This window comes from Tyto alba, unplaced genomic scaffold, assembly GCF_018691265.1.
Source record: "Tyto alba isolate M040663 unplaced genomic scaffold, T.alba_DEE_v4.0 Super-Scaffold_48, whole genome shotgun sequence".
NCBI classification, from domain to species: Eukaryota; Metazoa; Chordata; class Aves; order Strigiformes; family Tytonidae; genus Tyto; species Tyto alba.
Genome location: NW_024881324.1, coordinates 22,640,717 through 22,657,361, shown reverse-complemented (window position 1 = coordinate 22,657,361; position 16,645 = coordinate 22,640,717). Strand labels below are relative to the sequence as shown.

General features: G+C 38.3%; 1 protein-coding gene across 14 annotated transcripts in view; it reads right to left on the bottom strand.

Moving 5' to 3' along the window:
• The window catches only part of CDH18 (cadherin 18), a 536,769-nt gene that overhangs the window by 34,514 nt on the left and 485,610 nt on the right, over positions 1–16,645 (bottom strand). For all 14 annotated transcript variants that reach the window (XM_042806880.1, XM_042806879.1, XM_042806882.1 and 11 more), the window contains one exon: positions 14,988–15,241. In XM_042806880.1, the coding sequence (XP_042662814.1) occupies positions 14,988–15,241 (254 nt within the window). The remainder of the gene's footprint in view (positions 1–14,987; positions 15,242–16,645) is intronic.

Genomic DNA, 16,645 nt, shown 5'->3' with positions numbered 1-16,645 from the left:
CTAAGCAGCCCGGCTTAACTCCCTTGGCTTCTGGGCACTTCGCCTAGCAGAGGAAGTAAAGGCCTTGAAATAGGTAATGAAAGCAGAAAGAGGGAACAGAAGAGATTGACAAGACATTTTTTCTCAAAGCCAGAATAATTCACAACAGCTTTTAACAAAAGAGGCAATTACAGACCCCTATCAAGCCTTCTTCATTAACTTCAGACTTGATGAAAAAAATAAGGAAAAAGAATCTTTTATATACCATCGTTGTTTTTCCTGATAATTTGTCAGCCCTGCTTTCATTCTGTGAAATTTTTAATATATGGAAGGTATACGTAGGTCAAAATGATTTATTTGTCCCATCTAGTTGTTCTTATTACTACATCACTAAAAGTGTAATTGCCAGCTAATAAAAAGAGTGGTGCACTTAAAAGCTGACAAGCTCAAAATAATTAAAAATAACTTCAGTTTTATTTATTTCACAATGTACTAATTTAGACTATTTGTGGAAAAGAAAAACAAATAAGCAAACAAACTTTTCATTGAATGATATATCAAAGTAAGATATGACATGTGAAAAAGCAAAGGAAATAAAACACTAGAGGAGGCGGCAGCAATTTGAGTGAGTCACCTTAACTGGTCAAAGGATAGGACGTTCAGTGGAAAAACCAGCTAGGACTTGATGGCCTAGGTTAGATCTTCCTTGTTGGAGAGAACCTGAAGCCACCTCTCCTACCTGCAGGAAGTATTTTACATATGCCTTACAGTACGCTATTTTCACTTGTGGCACTCAAGCTTTCCTTTTCATGCTTCCAGTATTTTCAGAAATTAAAGAACTGTGGGTCAGCCACTGGAAATCAAAGCAGCCAAAATTAGGCTAGAAAATCTTTCCTTCTTGCCCACTCTCCACCTTTCCTTTCAACATCATGCAGAGTGAAACAGCTCCCATATGACTGTGGGAGCTGTTGGAGAGACAGCAGACCTCAGTTGACACCCCTCTGATGTTTCTTTGGAATAAGGATTTAACTTGCTGTCTTCCACCTGAGCTCCAGTCAGACCCTATGCACAGTTCATTAACTACCAACACCTGAGAATACCTCATTCTAAAATACACCAGAAGTGCTCCATAAAGACACTCTGGATATGCAAGATGGCAGCTGAAGTTGCTCCAAACAAGTAACAGACTCGAACTGTCTCCATACTGAAAGTGGACTGGAAAGATCTTGATTATGTAGGGGATGGGGCAACCATTTTTAAGTCAGAAATAATTTTTTCAGAAGATATTATTTAATCAGTGTGTCCCAAATTGGATGAAAAAACTCAAAGCAAGTGCTGTTCCCAGAAAAAGAACAAAAAAAAAAAAGCTGAATTTCTAATTGCTGAATCACAGCAGGCATTGCCAGACACAATTCTGAAAGTTAAGCTTCTCGGTGCTCACTAAACTCAGGAGATTAATTAAAAGCAAACTCTTGACCAACATATATCAGTCACTGATCATGACACACTGAATGTTACAGCCATCCAACAAAATTTATGCTGCTTTTGAGGAATATTGGAATCCTCTGAGGACCCATTACAAAACAAATAAACAGACAAAAAAGGTCCCCACAGCTATGATGTTGGCATTATTTTATGTGGTAGTATTGGTCCAGGCTACCCACACCTCTATTTGGGAATCAGGATTTGCTTTTCAATTTCAGAACAACTGATTTTTCCAGTGTCTCTGCAGATCTCAGTCTTCCATAAAGCACAGACTTTCAGTTTTTCCAAGTGTTTATTTATTTGTCATGGAAATGTTTTGAAAGATTGTGCCAATGTCAGTGGAGAAGTTGTATCTCCTATGTGCACAGCTAGCCTGATCTTTTACTAATTACAAAAACTTTGGAGACAGGGTGGTATCAACCTCTGAAAGTCCATAAAGCTGCCATGCTTGCCACAGAGTTGTGTTGCGATTTGAATTTTGTACAGAAGATACATACTTCAGGTGGAAAAATCCCACCATGCCCTATACTTTATTCTTGGCAGTGTAGGAAACCTGAGCTATGACAAATAGTTGGAATATCTTGACTATACTACTATTAAGGCAGAAATAACGAACGTTTGGTTGTGTTGGGCAAGATGGACAGTGCACATATACACAAACATCTTTTACGTGATGAACTGGAATGTTGACTAAGGAAGCATAACTGTCCCCTGTTTTTTTTGGAGGCCTTAGCAGGACCCTTCACTATTAGAGCTTACAATCAGGTATGCAATGACAAAATTTAATTCCTTCTGTCCTGCTTCAGCCTTGTTTTTCTTGACTCTAGGGGTCTACTGATAAAGACAAGAATTATTTGTTATTAAAAAAAAAAAAAAAAAAAAGCTTCACTGACCTGTTCTTAGAGAATATGTACTGCAAATCCAAAATAATGTATAATACAAGAGTTTTGTCCCTGCAGACATTTATTACTGTGGACATTGTTTACTTATTATCAACATCAGGCACAGTGACTACTCTGAGTCAGTATTGTACTGACCACAGAACCATACAAATAAAGCTATTTAATTGTAGACAATAGTTTAAAAATAGACAGGATTTCAAATTGGGCTTAAATGAGAAAAACACTTAAAGCAGTAAAAATACTCAGCTGCTTTTGTGTGTGTGTGTCTGTGACTTACAACTCGTTACCTCTCCTTCTGAGTGCAGAACTCAAACTGACAAATATCTGTCCCAAATATGAAGCTTGTGCAGAAAAACTGAAGTTTGATTCTGTTATGAATTGTGACTGCCTAACACTTAATTTTCATATAGTAAAAGATGGCCTTATTTTTTAAAATACGAACATTTTTTTCTAAATCAGTTATTTAAGTGTATTCTATAGAAGCTCAAAGCTCTCAACATTGGATTAAGTTTAAAGAACTCATCATTGGATTAATAATTTCAGCTATATTTTCTGTGTCATTAATGGAAATAAAGTGATCCTGAGTAACTTATTGTACTAATAATTTTTTTCCCAGTGGTACCAGAATAATGAAAAATATTTCTAATTTATCCACAGTAGCACGTCCTCTTCGTGTGATAACTTTTACATACAATTACAGACATATTGAAACATTAACTGCTCAACAGCATTTTTCTTGATCATGAATAAATAGGTGGCCCTTTCCTATGCTTTCCCTTTATTATAATGTTCAGTTCTCCTCCATTACTCCAGATTCTTCCTTAAAATTGCTTTGTATTTCATATCTAAAGCAGCCATTTGCACTGCTGCTGTTCCCAACCTTCATGAATGTCTCAGTAAAACAAATTACAGAAGATATTCCCACACAGTAGAAAAACTAGGAATGCTAGTCTAAAGCACTCCTCCCAAGTGCTCTAAAAATATTTTGTATAAGAAACTCCTTTGGTAGAGCCACTTTTTTTTTGGCCACATGTAAGAGGACATTTAGAACAAGTTTCATTGTATTTACAAAGTACTTAACATTTTAGGCCTTTATAAATACTAGCCACTAGTTTATCTACACATTGAGAATAGACACCAGGTATATCCATAAATACAGCATACTCCAGAGTTAACGAAGCTTTACTTAGGCTTCTGAATTTATTTCATCTAGTAAAAAATTTACTTTCATCTAGATAATAGTGGCAACAAAAATAGTCATACCCTTCCTCTCCTATCCTTCCCTCCACCTCTCCTGAGCTGCTTTTCAATTCTTTTTCTAGACCACAAACCTATAATGCAAGTTTTGAATTTCAAAGAGTTACTTCAAAAGTGAATTTTCACCTTAGTTCAGTTGACTGTTTCTTCTTACTTAAAGTGCATTCATTTAAAAAACAACTTATAATATTCATTGCAGATACTTGTTTGCAAATATTTACTCATGACAACGTTGTGTGAATTAGTATACTTTTAAACATTAAATCAGCACATCTGAGTTGAATGGCACATGTTAATAAAGAGACTTAATAACAAGACATGCCTAGATAAACAGATCTCCATAAACTGTTTATGTCTAAGCCAACAAGAGAAACCAGTCTTAAAGAAACTACATTAAAAAGGATCATGAATATAGAAAACATATTAGTCACACTATCTGAAAAGAATGTGAAGGAAATTAAATACTGAAACTCAATCCAACTAACACTGGGAAATGCAACATGTGCCACCTTTTTATTAGGCAGAGTCACTCAACAGAAGGGCTTTCCCAGGTTCCATCCATGTCTTTATTCCTGTTTCTGACCAAAGCAAGCCCCTGGCTCCTGTGTCTTCATTCCTCACTTCCTGACTTTTAGTGAAGTAGTGGTTCGGTGGAGACAGATATTCCCACCATTTTAACTGAAAACTAAAAATATTTGCATGAGTTATGAAATAAAGAGAAATATATATTTCCAGATGGGCCTTAGGCAGAAGGGCACTCTAGGCATATACATCAGTTTGTAGTATTAAAGTAGTCAAGCTCTAATAATACAGAGACTACTTAAACATGAAGAAAGTTTTAAAAAGGTGCTAAAGGAGTTTAGGAACATTAATGATTTCTAAACCTTTCAGGAGGGCTTCTGAAGCTAAAACCCATGAGCATTTTCAGAATCTCTCTCCCTAAATTATTCAGTCTTAAGATAATATTAACATCAGTTTGTCACTTGACAGACAAGTGGCATAGTCCGTTACTATTCTAGTATGTCTCTCTCCAGTTACTGTGCTTAAAGGAAGAGCCTTGAGTTTGAGTTTCTAAACAGTTTTGAGTTTTTAACTTGTCTTTTTTTTTTTTTTTTTTTTTTTTTTTTTGTCTTTAATCAAATCTTTTGCTTATCCTTTCATCATGCTGTTTTTATTTATTATCCTATTTACCAACTGCAAACAAGAACTCTTACAAATTTCCACCCTGGCTACAAATCTGCTATTGCTAATGAACTTCCAAAGACACATTTCAGCCAGATTTGGGTTCACAGGTCATGGTACTTCTTTGGGCTTTTGTTCTGAGACATAGGTAAACAGCCAGCTCTCTAATAACAACTGAAACTGGTTACAAAGAAGCATTTAGAAAAAGGTCATGGGAAGAGGATAGATCCTCTGTCAAACCAATTACATCATCTAAAGACTTATCAATTGGAAATCAAATGCCATTATAAAGAATCATGTTTAGTTAAAAACGTAAGCAAAGAAACATTCTCAGAAAGAGACACTCAGACTCAAAGTATAGCTTTTTTTTTTTTTTTTCTTTTTAAAAATAATTTAGAAAAAGAAGTGTAAGCAACAACTGCACAGGGTGAGGGAGGGAGGCATACAAGGATGAACAGTGAGAGAACTGCTCAGCTGCAACTCTCCATGTCTGGCCAGCTGGAGAGCAACACGAAATGGCCCACGCTGGGACATAACTCTGATGCATGCCTTCCATCTTCCCTCTGCCTCCTGACAGCAGCTCTCCTCATGAACCTGGGAACTAGCAGCATCCTCTTGAAGCCAAATGAGGCAGTGGGGCAACATTCTGTTGCCATGACTGTCTTGCACTCCACTACCTCCCTTGCAGGGCTAACCTATTTCCCCATAGTTCAGACAAACTTCTCTAGGAGAGAAAAGCAATTGTGAAGTGTGACTCAAAAGTCGGCTGCCAATACAGCAGGTAACCAATTTTCTCCCTGCAGCATGTCTGGTAGATTAAGGAGACATTAGATGTTCCAGAGATCCACAGCAGAAGACTACTGCTGAGAACTACAGGCTTCAACTGTGCTTTCCAGTTGTGAAAATGAAATACATTTGAAAAAAGCTCAGAGAAGATAATCTCTCTGTTTACCATTCCTTTACTTGTTTCAGACAGGCATAGCATAACTTTGAGAAAAATACCGTTCCTCCCAGAGCATTTGCAGGAACTCAGTTTGACACTGTTCCCACTGAGTTAGCTCTGGTGCTGGCTGCCAGCTGACATCCAACAGCTGATCAGCAGTACCTTGTTGCCTTGACTCCTGGCACATCTCATACGGAAATCTCAGCTCAGCAGAAGCGGCAGCCTTCCCTCTCCTTGTCCTTGTCAATGTGAGGTGGCAGATCCCGGGAGGCACAGGAGAGTTGCAAGCAGTGAACCACTGCCTCCCAGCAAAGCCTCCGAGAGGCAGCCACTACTGCTCTGCATTTCATGCAGGAGTTGGCTTTCTGCTCCTGTTGCCATTCCCATCCCCTATGCATTTCTAGGACACTGAAAAATGGGAATGCTGTTTATTTGAAGGAAATGAGCTCTGTACACCCATAATTTCTAGCTGACAATTTCTATCTGCATGTGTTAACCACTGATCATCTTTTCTAGATAATTCTGACAGTAAATGTAGGCTAAGAATAGCCCATGTCCTTAAAGACATCATTCAGAAGTCAAAGCAAGATAAGGGTTTGTCTCCTTTTCCTGACTTTATGAATATATTCAGAGGATTACAATTGTCCAAATGCATTTCAAGTAGATGTTGATGGCAGAACTGTTATATTGAAGTTGCTTTTTATTCAGAAAGATTAACATTCATATTCCAATGATGCTAAGAAATAAAGTGCAGTCAGTGTTACATTAGAATCACTCATTCTTCCTAAAACGTTTATCAGCTAAAGAATTATTTTCTACTTACATATTATCTTTTTTTTTTCTTCTCATACTAAAGACTAAACCAAATAAGACCAATATTGATAAATTTATGCCTATTTATTGGAATTGAACGGCCCTATCAAAAGACTACACTATAAAGATGTTCAGATATGAAGACTGACTCCTAAAACCAATTTTAAATACTGGAGTCATTTTGAAGTCAGTGAAAATTATACAAACTTAAAGATGATGTCCTGGCATGAAAAATCAGGCTCCATAAAAAGATGACCTGTCAGTGTTTTCTCTCACAGCTCTAAGTGAGGGATGGAGGTGACTCAAGTTGCTGTGAGATTTTGACCACCGTCCCGAGCTGGATGCTTCCTAGTCAGAAGAGCTGTCAGAACAGCTTACCAGTTCCTGCACAGAGAGATGGACATTTTTGTTAGTGGGAGGTCAGGGAAACATAGCTTGGAAAGAATCTAAATAATTTGAGGCCTCAGGGAAAAAACTGGCAACACATCTCCTACCTCAACACTATAAAGAAATGTTTTAGTGGTTCCTGCCTGTGAAGACAGAGAATCACAGAAGAAATTGGAGAGAAATTCCCTTCTGTCTCCAGCCATTCAAAATAGGGCGTTCTTTTTCTGGTTTGATGTACTGACAATCTTAGAGAAGAATAATACTGGAGAAAAACAGAGAACAAATGAATGAAGGAGGTGAGATGGAGGAGGAGGACACAGCTCCTCTCTGCTAGCTAACTGTGAGCTATTCACATACCCTGAAAAGATATTAGTGTGTCTGTGTAGGTGTTGATCACAAGGTTATGACAGTGTCATGCTCTGATGGTCTGAGCAGAGTGGAAGACAGATGTCTGTCTTTGCCTCCACAAGCACAAGGTTGGCAGGATCTGGGGGGGGACGTTTCCCCATCAGGCATGTGAGGGAGGGATGGTCACTCCGCATGGTAGTGCTGGTCTCAGCAGGCTGTTCTAAGTACAGCTAACAAAGCATCCTCTGCACAGGACAGCAGAAAACAAACTGATGTTATTCCACTTATATGACAGTCAAAGAGCAAATAAGACAAATGAATACAACTAGGTGAAGAGGCTTTTGTACTTTCCAGCAGGGGATCAATCTTATCCCCTCTCCCTATTGACAGCAGGGGGGAGCAATGTAGAAACTGATACTGATCTCAGAGGACAGGAAGAAAAAAAAATGTTTAAAAATACAATTTTCATTTACAACCACAGCCCCTCCCCCCCCCCAATCCTCTTGCACAGCTCTCTCCTGCACTTCCTTTCACTTAACATACTGATACTGTATGATCAAAATATGAGTGACTGAGTTTGAATTAAAATTTCAGGTTTTGTTTTACCTCTAGTAAATATAAAATTTATATCAGAAAAAATAGTCTATAAACAGAATCCTCCACAACAGGTTATGTCTTTAAGGTTCTCAGAAATAATAACAGGAATACATGAAACTCTACGGGCATGTTCTTTCATCTAAATATGAGCATGCCTCTCAAAATATCATTTACTGAAAATCAACATAACTTTCTAAAGGCTGATGACAGAAAGTATTGAACTTATATCTGTATTTTAATACCAATGCAGCAAAAGTTGAAATAAGTTTATGTGCCTGATGTAGGAACTGAAGAACAATATCCTACACCACACTGTAATAATCCTATGTACTTGTCATTCATTAATTTTTCAGTATTCTTTCTGAAAGAAAGGAAGACAAGTCTGTCAATTTAAATCAAACTAGGATAAGGAAACTTTGAGTTCATTATAGCTTCTAAATACCAGGAATGGTGTTGGAAAGCACACTTTTGTACTCATTAGTATATATATGTATCATAAACATTATTATACATCATCCATTATAACGTAATTCCATAAGACCATTAGAAAAGTGAGAAACCAGTATCAGGGCTGAGATTGTACTTGTATTCTTCACTAAACACAAAATCATCAGTCTGATATTTACAACTCCCCCTCCCCCCCAAAAAAATAACCGAACAAAAACCAACGAAACAAAACCAACAACAACAAAAAAACACAAACAAAAACCCCAAATATTTTTCTGACTTTTCTTGGTCGATTTTGTTTGCTACTTCATTTTTATTGTTTTGTTGTTAGTTATCTGGTTCTGCCTTTCCCAGAAGTAAAACAATTGTTTTCCATAAAATATCACCATGTGCACCTTTATGTTTCATATTGATTTTTTCTATGTTTTACTGCTTTTTTATCAGTAGTGTCAAGAGCACAGTGAAAAGTTCATTTGCTAGTGACATCAGGATGGCACTAAGATTACGTCAGGTTCCTATAGCTAATCAATTTCAGTCCTAGTGAATAAAGTTAATTATAGTTGGGTAGATTACAGACTGGCTAGGGTCCAACACAAAAATTATTTTAATTCCAATATCTTAATAAAACAAAATCTAATCAACTTTTCAAGGATCCAAGCAAATATAAGGTTATTCTTAACCAAGCCATGATAGATATCATTTTGAAAAGGGAAGGTACTTATATTTCTGATCCCTTGACACTACCACCACACGCCGAGTGATCAGTATCCATATCCCATTTGCCAGGAGTCTTTTGTTAACTAGCTGGGAAGAGACTATACCTGCCCAGAAATGCAAACAACCTAAATCAAACATAGTAAGTGGAAGTAACAAATAATCAGAGGGGACAGAGGCCCTATCATTAGTGTTTAGAACAGTGATTTGCCTCATGTACCACTGCATGACAAAGATCGCACAGCATCAGCAGAAATAGTGAGCTGATGTTACAGCATTTCTATAATGGCATGACTTACTTCTCCAAAACTACTCTTACCATGGTACTGTTTTCATAAAGACTTTCAGTTCCTCAAAGGAAAATATCAAACTGGGATCAAGTTAATATGAGGGAACTTGTCCATGTCATGCAACTATCTGCATTATTATTTCAGAGTTTCAGAAAGCATCATGGTTTTAAAACTATGCTTTTGCTCTTTTCTGAATGACTAACTTGGAGGAGGCTTGGGGAACAGCAGCAACATTACTTTCCTAAAAAGCACTCCACTGTAAACAGACCAGATGCAATCAGAAATCTCCAGGGATCATTGGGAGTATGTGCTGTGGCTAGACAGACTCACCACCCAAGAACCACAGCTAGGAAGATGGCAAGGTTTCAACAGGCACTACGGCAGCCCTGAGGCACTACTAGAAGCCCAGGGCTGCTCCCAGTGCACATACGCAACTTGTCAATCAGAAGCTGTTTTCATCTCTGATCTCCAAGAAGATTTCTGTGTATGAGTTCAGGAATTAAAAAAAAAGAACATTTCTAAGAAGGTATGAAAAGATTTAAAATGAGTAATATATATTAAAAGAAAATTTTAATTAATGCATTTAATAGTCTTGCTTTCTTTCAAATTGTATGGGAAACTTTCAAGATCCTCTCACACACCAGATACTATTATAAGACATGACTTAACCCCGATCCTTTCAAGCAACGGAAGATTTTGGTATGGAAGCAGACTACTTGACATAATGAAATGCGAGGGGATTAGTTTCTCATAAACGTTCCAACAAGGCAGCAATCCCTGTGAATGAATTACAATTCAGGATGTTTTCTGTTGATTTAGAACACAATTTGTAAAGTAAATAGCTGTTTTTCAAAGAACTCAAAAAATCTTTATCTTTAAAATTAATATGTGATGGATGTTTAATATCTTTTTATGCTTTATACGATTATGCTTCCTTTTCATATTTCAGTAGAATAATAATATTTTATTTCAAACCATAACATTTTCAAAAGCTTCCCTGAAAATGCATTTCTATCTATTTAAAGGAAAAAAAAAAATCAACTTAAAAAGAAAAATCTTTTAAAACAGCCCAAATTGTCCAACAGATAATGTCTGAATACAAGAAACTTCTAATAGCTACATTTGCTATTACGGAGGGTTCTTTTGCTGTCGTTGAAAATGTAAAACACTAGTACAAACACTGGCACAAAGTCAGTGCTCTCTGAAGTCTACTCAGTTCAGAAATAAGCTGAAATCACTGATTAAATTGCAGTGAGGAAATAAGGACAGAAAAGCCTTCAGCTCCCTCTCTACTGATAACAGTAGTGGTTATTTGTTTTTGGTTTTAGCTCAAATAACTTATTAAAAAACATTTCCCTTCAACATTGTTAATTACTGTAACTACTCTTCTAACCATTATTCTGGTTATAAGAATCATTCCTGCCACCAAAATAAACTGCTACTTAATTGGGCAGTGAACAAATCACAGCATTATATCTCTTTTACCAGCTGGACAGCACAGAAGTGATACGGTTGCAACTGTGTATGCCTAATTCTTTATCAATCTCACACACAGCATTGAGAATCCTCAGAAAGTGGAAAGGCTGCACGCCTGGATTAGGAAAAACTGTTAAGCATACCGCTGCTCAGTAGCTTGTCCTGTAGACGCGTAACACTTGGAGTTTTACTGAGCCATTTGGCTGAGGAACCGTTACTCCATTGCTCTGTAGAGATCAGCTGTGCAAGTCCTATTTGTAGCTACCTTTCCTGGAGACTGTGTGATCTGTGCTTTCTAGGAAAGTTACTTTGAATCTTCCTGGTTTTATTTTTATAATCTCTATCTTTGTTTTGAATTAACTAAGAATTGTGTGGAAACAAAGAAGAGATGTGAGCTTATTACCCTCAGACTACCTTTCAGACTCATCAGGTTTTCTGATGAACAGTGGAGGAGATTCTTGCAAACCAGCACAGGACATAAGTGCACCGTGTGCATGCTTCTGAGAAAACCCCCTCCTCTGAGCCACTCCTTTGCTTGCCGATGTGAGTGGTGTGTGGGGCAGGACCCTGCCTCTGGTGGAGCCGCAGCTCAGCCCAGCCTGCTTCTCAGGTCCTGCACCGCTTCCAACACATAATTTCACAAGCTGCAGCCAAATCTTGAAACAGCACAAAGCCCTTCTGCACTGCGTCAGTGTTTGTAGGTGAAGTGAGGTGAGAGAAGGGGGGTTAAAGTTGCCTGTTTCCAGAGCAGACTTTCTCCTCCTGCAAGAGGAGCCTCAAGGAGAACCTGAAGGCACACCAACCCAGTTTGGTGCCTCTGAAAATTCCCGTGCACCTATCTTTGTCCAGGCCTTATGGAGGATCAGCGCCTTCATAAAAAGCCCACAGGCTCACAAACAACACACACTGTCAGTTCCACCAAGATGAACAAAGCCTGGCTAGAGACCTGGACACGATTTAATGATGTGTCATGGATATCCGAGCTGCTATTGCCCTTGCTGAACATCTCCAACATGTAACTGAGGGCTGGCTCCTTTCAGAGCTTCCCGATTCAGTATGTTTTGCCAGTACACTATTTTTTTCCCCACTGAAACAGAGATAGAAGGCATAATGCAAAAATAAATGTCAATGAGGGGAAAATGTAAGATAGACAAAGTTAAGGACAATTTTTCTTCTCAATTATTTGATTATTATGTATATTTAATATTCTGACCCCAATCACTGGTTACAAATTCCTGTCTGGAAAAAAAAAACACCAATACAAAAAGCAAATTATTGCCTGTTTCATCCAAATAATTTATTTCTGGCCTCCCCAGCCTTTGTACAAACTGCTGCTGATTCCCTTTTACCACTGTCATCTTACCCCTTTCTAGAAAAAACTCTTAGAGGCCACAGACAGTTGAATTATGGAGCAACTAGTCAAATCTGCACTTGCCCTTCCTACTCCCAAACTACCAGGATGGTTAATCTGTTCTAACTGTTAGCTGTTGTTTCAGAATTATAATAGTAAAGATACAGGCACTTGGCAGTTCTTTTTAGCAAAATTTTCTTATTTATGTTATGATTTAGACACAAATACCATAGTGGCAATTTTTCAAAGGCAATAACTTGCCACTAAGAAATTGTATATATTGATTGTCTGACACTAAACATTTTGAATCTTAGGCTATTAGCACAAGAGAACCATAAAAACCTGATGCTTTCACTGTTCTGCAAAAATTGTTTCATCTTACCAAGTCTATTACACATACCCTGCAGATTTCAACTCGAGACTAAAAATGCCCAATTAGCTTAAGAAAAACTGTTTTCCAAGTATATACGCATATGATTTCTACAAAGGCTATACTGTTATGACATAAAAGGGAATAGCATCAAATAAGTTTTCACAAAGAATTGCTTTTCTGAAACATTTTAAACCCACTACCACCTTTGAGACAAACATTCATGTATTGTCCCACAAAATTCTCACACTGCATGCCAGTTTAGAATGTAACTCATCCCACCAATGAAACCAGTAAAAAAACGTCATTAGATCAATGCGCTGGGTTTGTGTGAGTGGTGGGGATTTTGGTAGCAGGGGAGGGGGCGGGGACTACAGCAGAGGCCCCATGTGAGAAGATGCTTGAAGCTCCCCTGGCTTCAAGACAGACCCAGCTCTGCACAAAGCCAAGCCTTGCCCAAGCTGCGCCTCTGCAATAATGTATTTAAGAAGGGGACCTGGGGAGAGAAGTTGGAGTTGTGAGGACGAGTTGTGAGATCTATGTAAACCCTGATATCAGTGGAAAAACAGAGGAGGAAAGAAGGGGAGGTGCACCGGAACAGAGACCTCCCTGTATCCCATTGTGAGACAGTAGGGGCCATCCCCCCGTGCCACCCATGGTGGTCCACAGTGGAGTAGATGCTGACATATGGTCTGTGGAGCAGATGATTGCATCCGAAGGAGGCCAGGACTCTATGGGAAGAAGCAGCCCCTGCTGTTATAGTTCAGCACTGGAAGGGAGGATTGCAACACGCAGGGGTGACCCACACTGGAGTAGCTAGAGAAGTGTTGCAGTCCATGGGAGGGACTTATTTTGGAGAAACTTTATGGAGGATTCCTTCCTGTGACAGGGCAACCACGAGGGAGCAGGGGAAGAATGAGAGGAGTTCCCCCCACCTTGAGGAGGAAGAAGCGGCAACACTGACTGCATCCCCCATTCCCTGCCCCCTGTGACACCGAGGGGAGGAGGTAGAGATATCAGGAGCAGAGCTGAGCCTGGGAAGAAGGGAGGGGTGGGGAGAGGGTGTTTGTAAGATGTGGTAATGTTTCTTTCTCACTGTCCTACTCTGTCCCTTAAGTGTTGTTGTTGTTGTTGTTAAGGTCTGAATTAAATTTATGATCTTTTTTCTTCCCCTAATTAAAGTCTAAGGAAGGTCTTTTGCCCATGACCATAATGGGTGAGTCATTCTCACCCTGTCCTTATCTCCATTCCAAGGCCTTTTGCTTTATTTTCTCTTCTCCTGAGGGGGAGGGGGTGAGTGGCTGCATGGTGCTTGGTTGCCCTCTGAGCTTAAACCTTGACAGTCCTATTATAGCTGAAAACACATAACTGAAAACTTTAAAGCATTAATGAATTCAAACTGCAGTTCCAGAGTTTTCAAGGTTAAATCCAAATGCTCTTAAATTCAAAGAAGTCAAATTAACTTCCATATAAACATTCTTTTTGGCATCAATGCTTTTTCAAGCTTGATGTGGGAGTATTTCCAGCTTGATTTCAGTTCCTTTGTTCAGACCATGACCTATTTCCAAGCCAGTTCTGTTATAAGAAGTATTCTGGCCAGAGCAGCAACACAGACATCTTCCTTTCACTTTTTTTTTTTTTTTCTTTCCCATTTCTTTTATTTTTAATGAGAACATTTTAAGAATGAATTTCATTAAAAAGACTATCAGAGACTTCCCTTCCTAATATTTTACATATTCACTTACTTTTCAAATGATGCATCCAATGCTGCAAGTGCTTGCTTCTCAGCACTTCTCTTTGCCCTAGACATCACAATTGGAGATAGTATGATATATCCCTAGCAACATCAGTGGGGTACATTATTACAGCCATTCTATTCTTTGATAGACCACTAAAACTGAAGCATATTACAAAATAATTGCTTCCTCCTCAAACACAATTCTGCAAAAATTATACTGCTTGTCTGTGAGGAAAGAGGTACCTAAACCAGCTCCTGTCTTGTACAAGCACCTGGGACAACTACAGTGTGGCAAGTGTGCAGAGGGCCAGTACAATACCTGTGTGATGGGGAAAAACAGTCATGATCCTGAACAGATTTACCACCAGTGGCAGGATAGCTGTAAATTGGCAGCAGACAAGTGACGTGCACTGTTTTATATGATGTAGTAACATACACTGGCCTCACCTGGAGAGGTGCTGTTACAGGAACTAGTGCACACAGGCCTTTGCTAAAACCAATAGCTTAATGTTTTAGGCAAAACAACAAAAGGCTGAAGATTACATTATTAAATCTAATCCATACAGATTGATCATGGCACTGTTCTGACTTACATACTTTATGTACATTTTATGTATGAAAATAAAATAGCATAGTTTCATACATCCCAGATCTCATTAACTCTTTAGCCAGGGGAATTCAATCCCGTATAATTTGGATTTACTATACCTCACTAAACTGTTGGCAGTGTCAGGATCTTGTGCTGTTACTGTGCCAACAGCAGTCCCAATCTTTGCATTTTCATAAACTTCCATGACGTAGGAAGGCATAGTGAAGAGTGGAGGTTCATCCACATCGCCAACAATGATCTTCAGCATTGTTACATCTTTGAATGGTCCCAAGTGCGAAAAGCGGAAATCAAGGTGAGTATTTGCTCCCTCAATATTAAGTGTATATGATTTCTTTTTTTCATAGTTGAGAGGCTGTTGGCAGAAAAAAAAGATTTATTAATGACATTCTGTGCTTCAGATTAGATTGCAATCAAACTAACTACATCTTTTCCACTTAAACCATATTTCTTCACATCGCTAGAAAGGGAAAATATTCTGTGGTATTCTGGCAGCTAATGCCATAACCCTGTAAGTAGAAGGATATACATGAAGCAGGGTGGATTCAGGTTTTCTCTACAACAGAATTGTGGACATGGTACCAATTCTGGAAAAACTCAGATTTTAGTATGATCTGCAGATTCTTCTGTGATAATGTTATGTCTCTGGACTTTATCAACTTTCAGTTTTTATTGGTCAATGTTAAATGCTGAAAAAGGTAGAGATTGATGTATCCCAAATTAAGTTAACTTCGTATCTTTAATTAACAAATTTAATAGACAGTGATAGGGATAATAAAATTCTTTTGGGTATCACTTTTCTTAAATCCTCAACTGAAAAATGCAACTCCTTGAAGAAAAACAATCAGTTATTATAAGAAACAGGAACTTAAATGTGTAAGAATAGCCTAAAGATATGCTTGTGTGCTTTTCCAACTTTTCTAATCAGAAAGGGTGCATCCCTATATTCTAGACCATTTTCTCTTCAATTTTTCACCAGCAACAAGACAACCCTTCAGCTTGTTTCATCATGTACTTCTGTGCTGTATGTGGATTATGCCAACATAAATGGGAAGAAAGTCTGTAGTTGGGAATATGCCTTCTACACAGGGCCTAATGTTCCAATAAAATGCCATAGAAGGCACATCTCCAGCTGCACCATCCACCAGAAGCACCACTGTCACTTTTGCATTGACCTGTTATTTAAATCAATAGATTTCTGCTAGGAATCCTACCTCTCTAGTAGGAAGGAAGAAGCTGGGGTTCTGACTCATATATCACACAGCATGGATACTTTTTCTTAGGAGTCCCACTTCTAGCTTGCTATTTACAAAATGAAAATTCCATCTCCATAATTCAGCCGGTTTTCAGATTATTGTAATTTTACCAACTTGATATATTTATTTTAACCCTACATTAGCATGCTATTACAGTCTCATGCCAGATGTAAGACAAACGTGACACACCCAACTCTCAATTCTTCCAGTGTCAGACAGTCACGTAGTATAGGGGACTAAAAGGATATTTAAATTAAAAGTACACAAGTAATGAAGTTCCATTAGCAGAATTAAACATTGTTTTTACTAGGAGCCATGTTTACAGGACCACCACTATTTTGAGTTGGTTTCTTCAGTCTCACTAAACTAACTGATCATAGACAGCCCAGGCAGTCAAAGAACAGATTTCAAGTTTCAGATTGCTATTTTTCAAATGTGCTTCAATGCTGAGCAAAAGCACTCATTCTTGATAATAGGTGCCTCAGTACTTACTGGGTTACAAA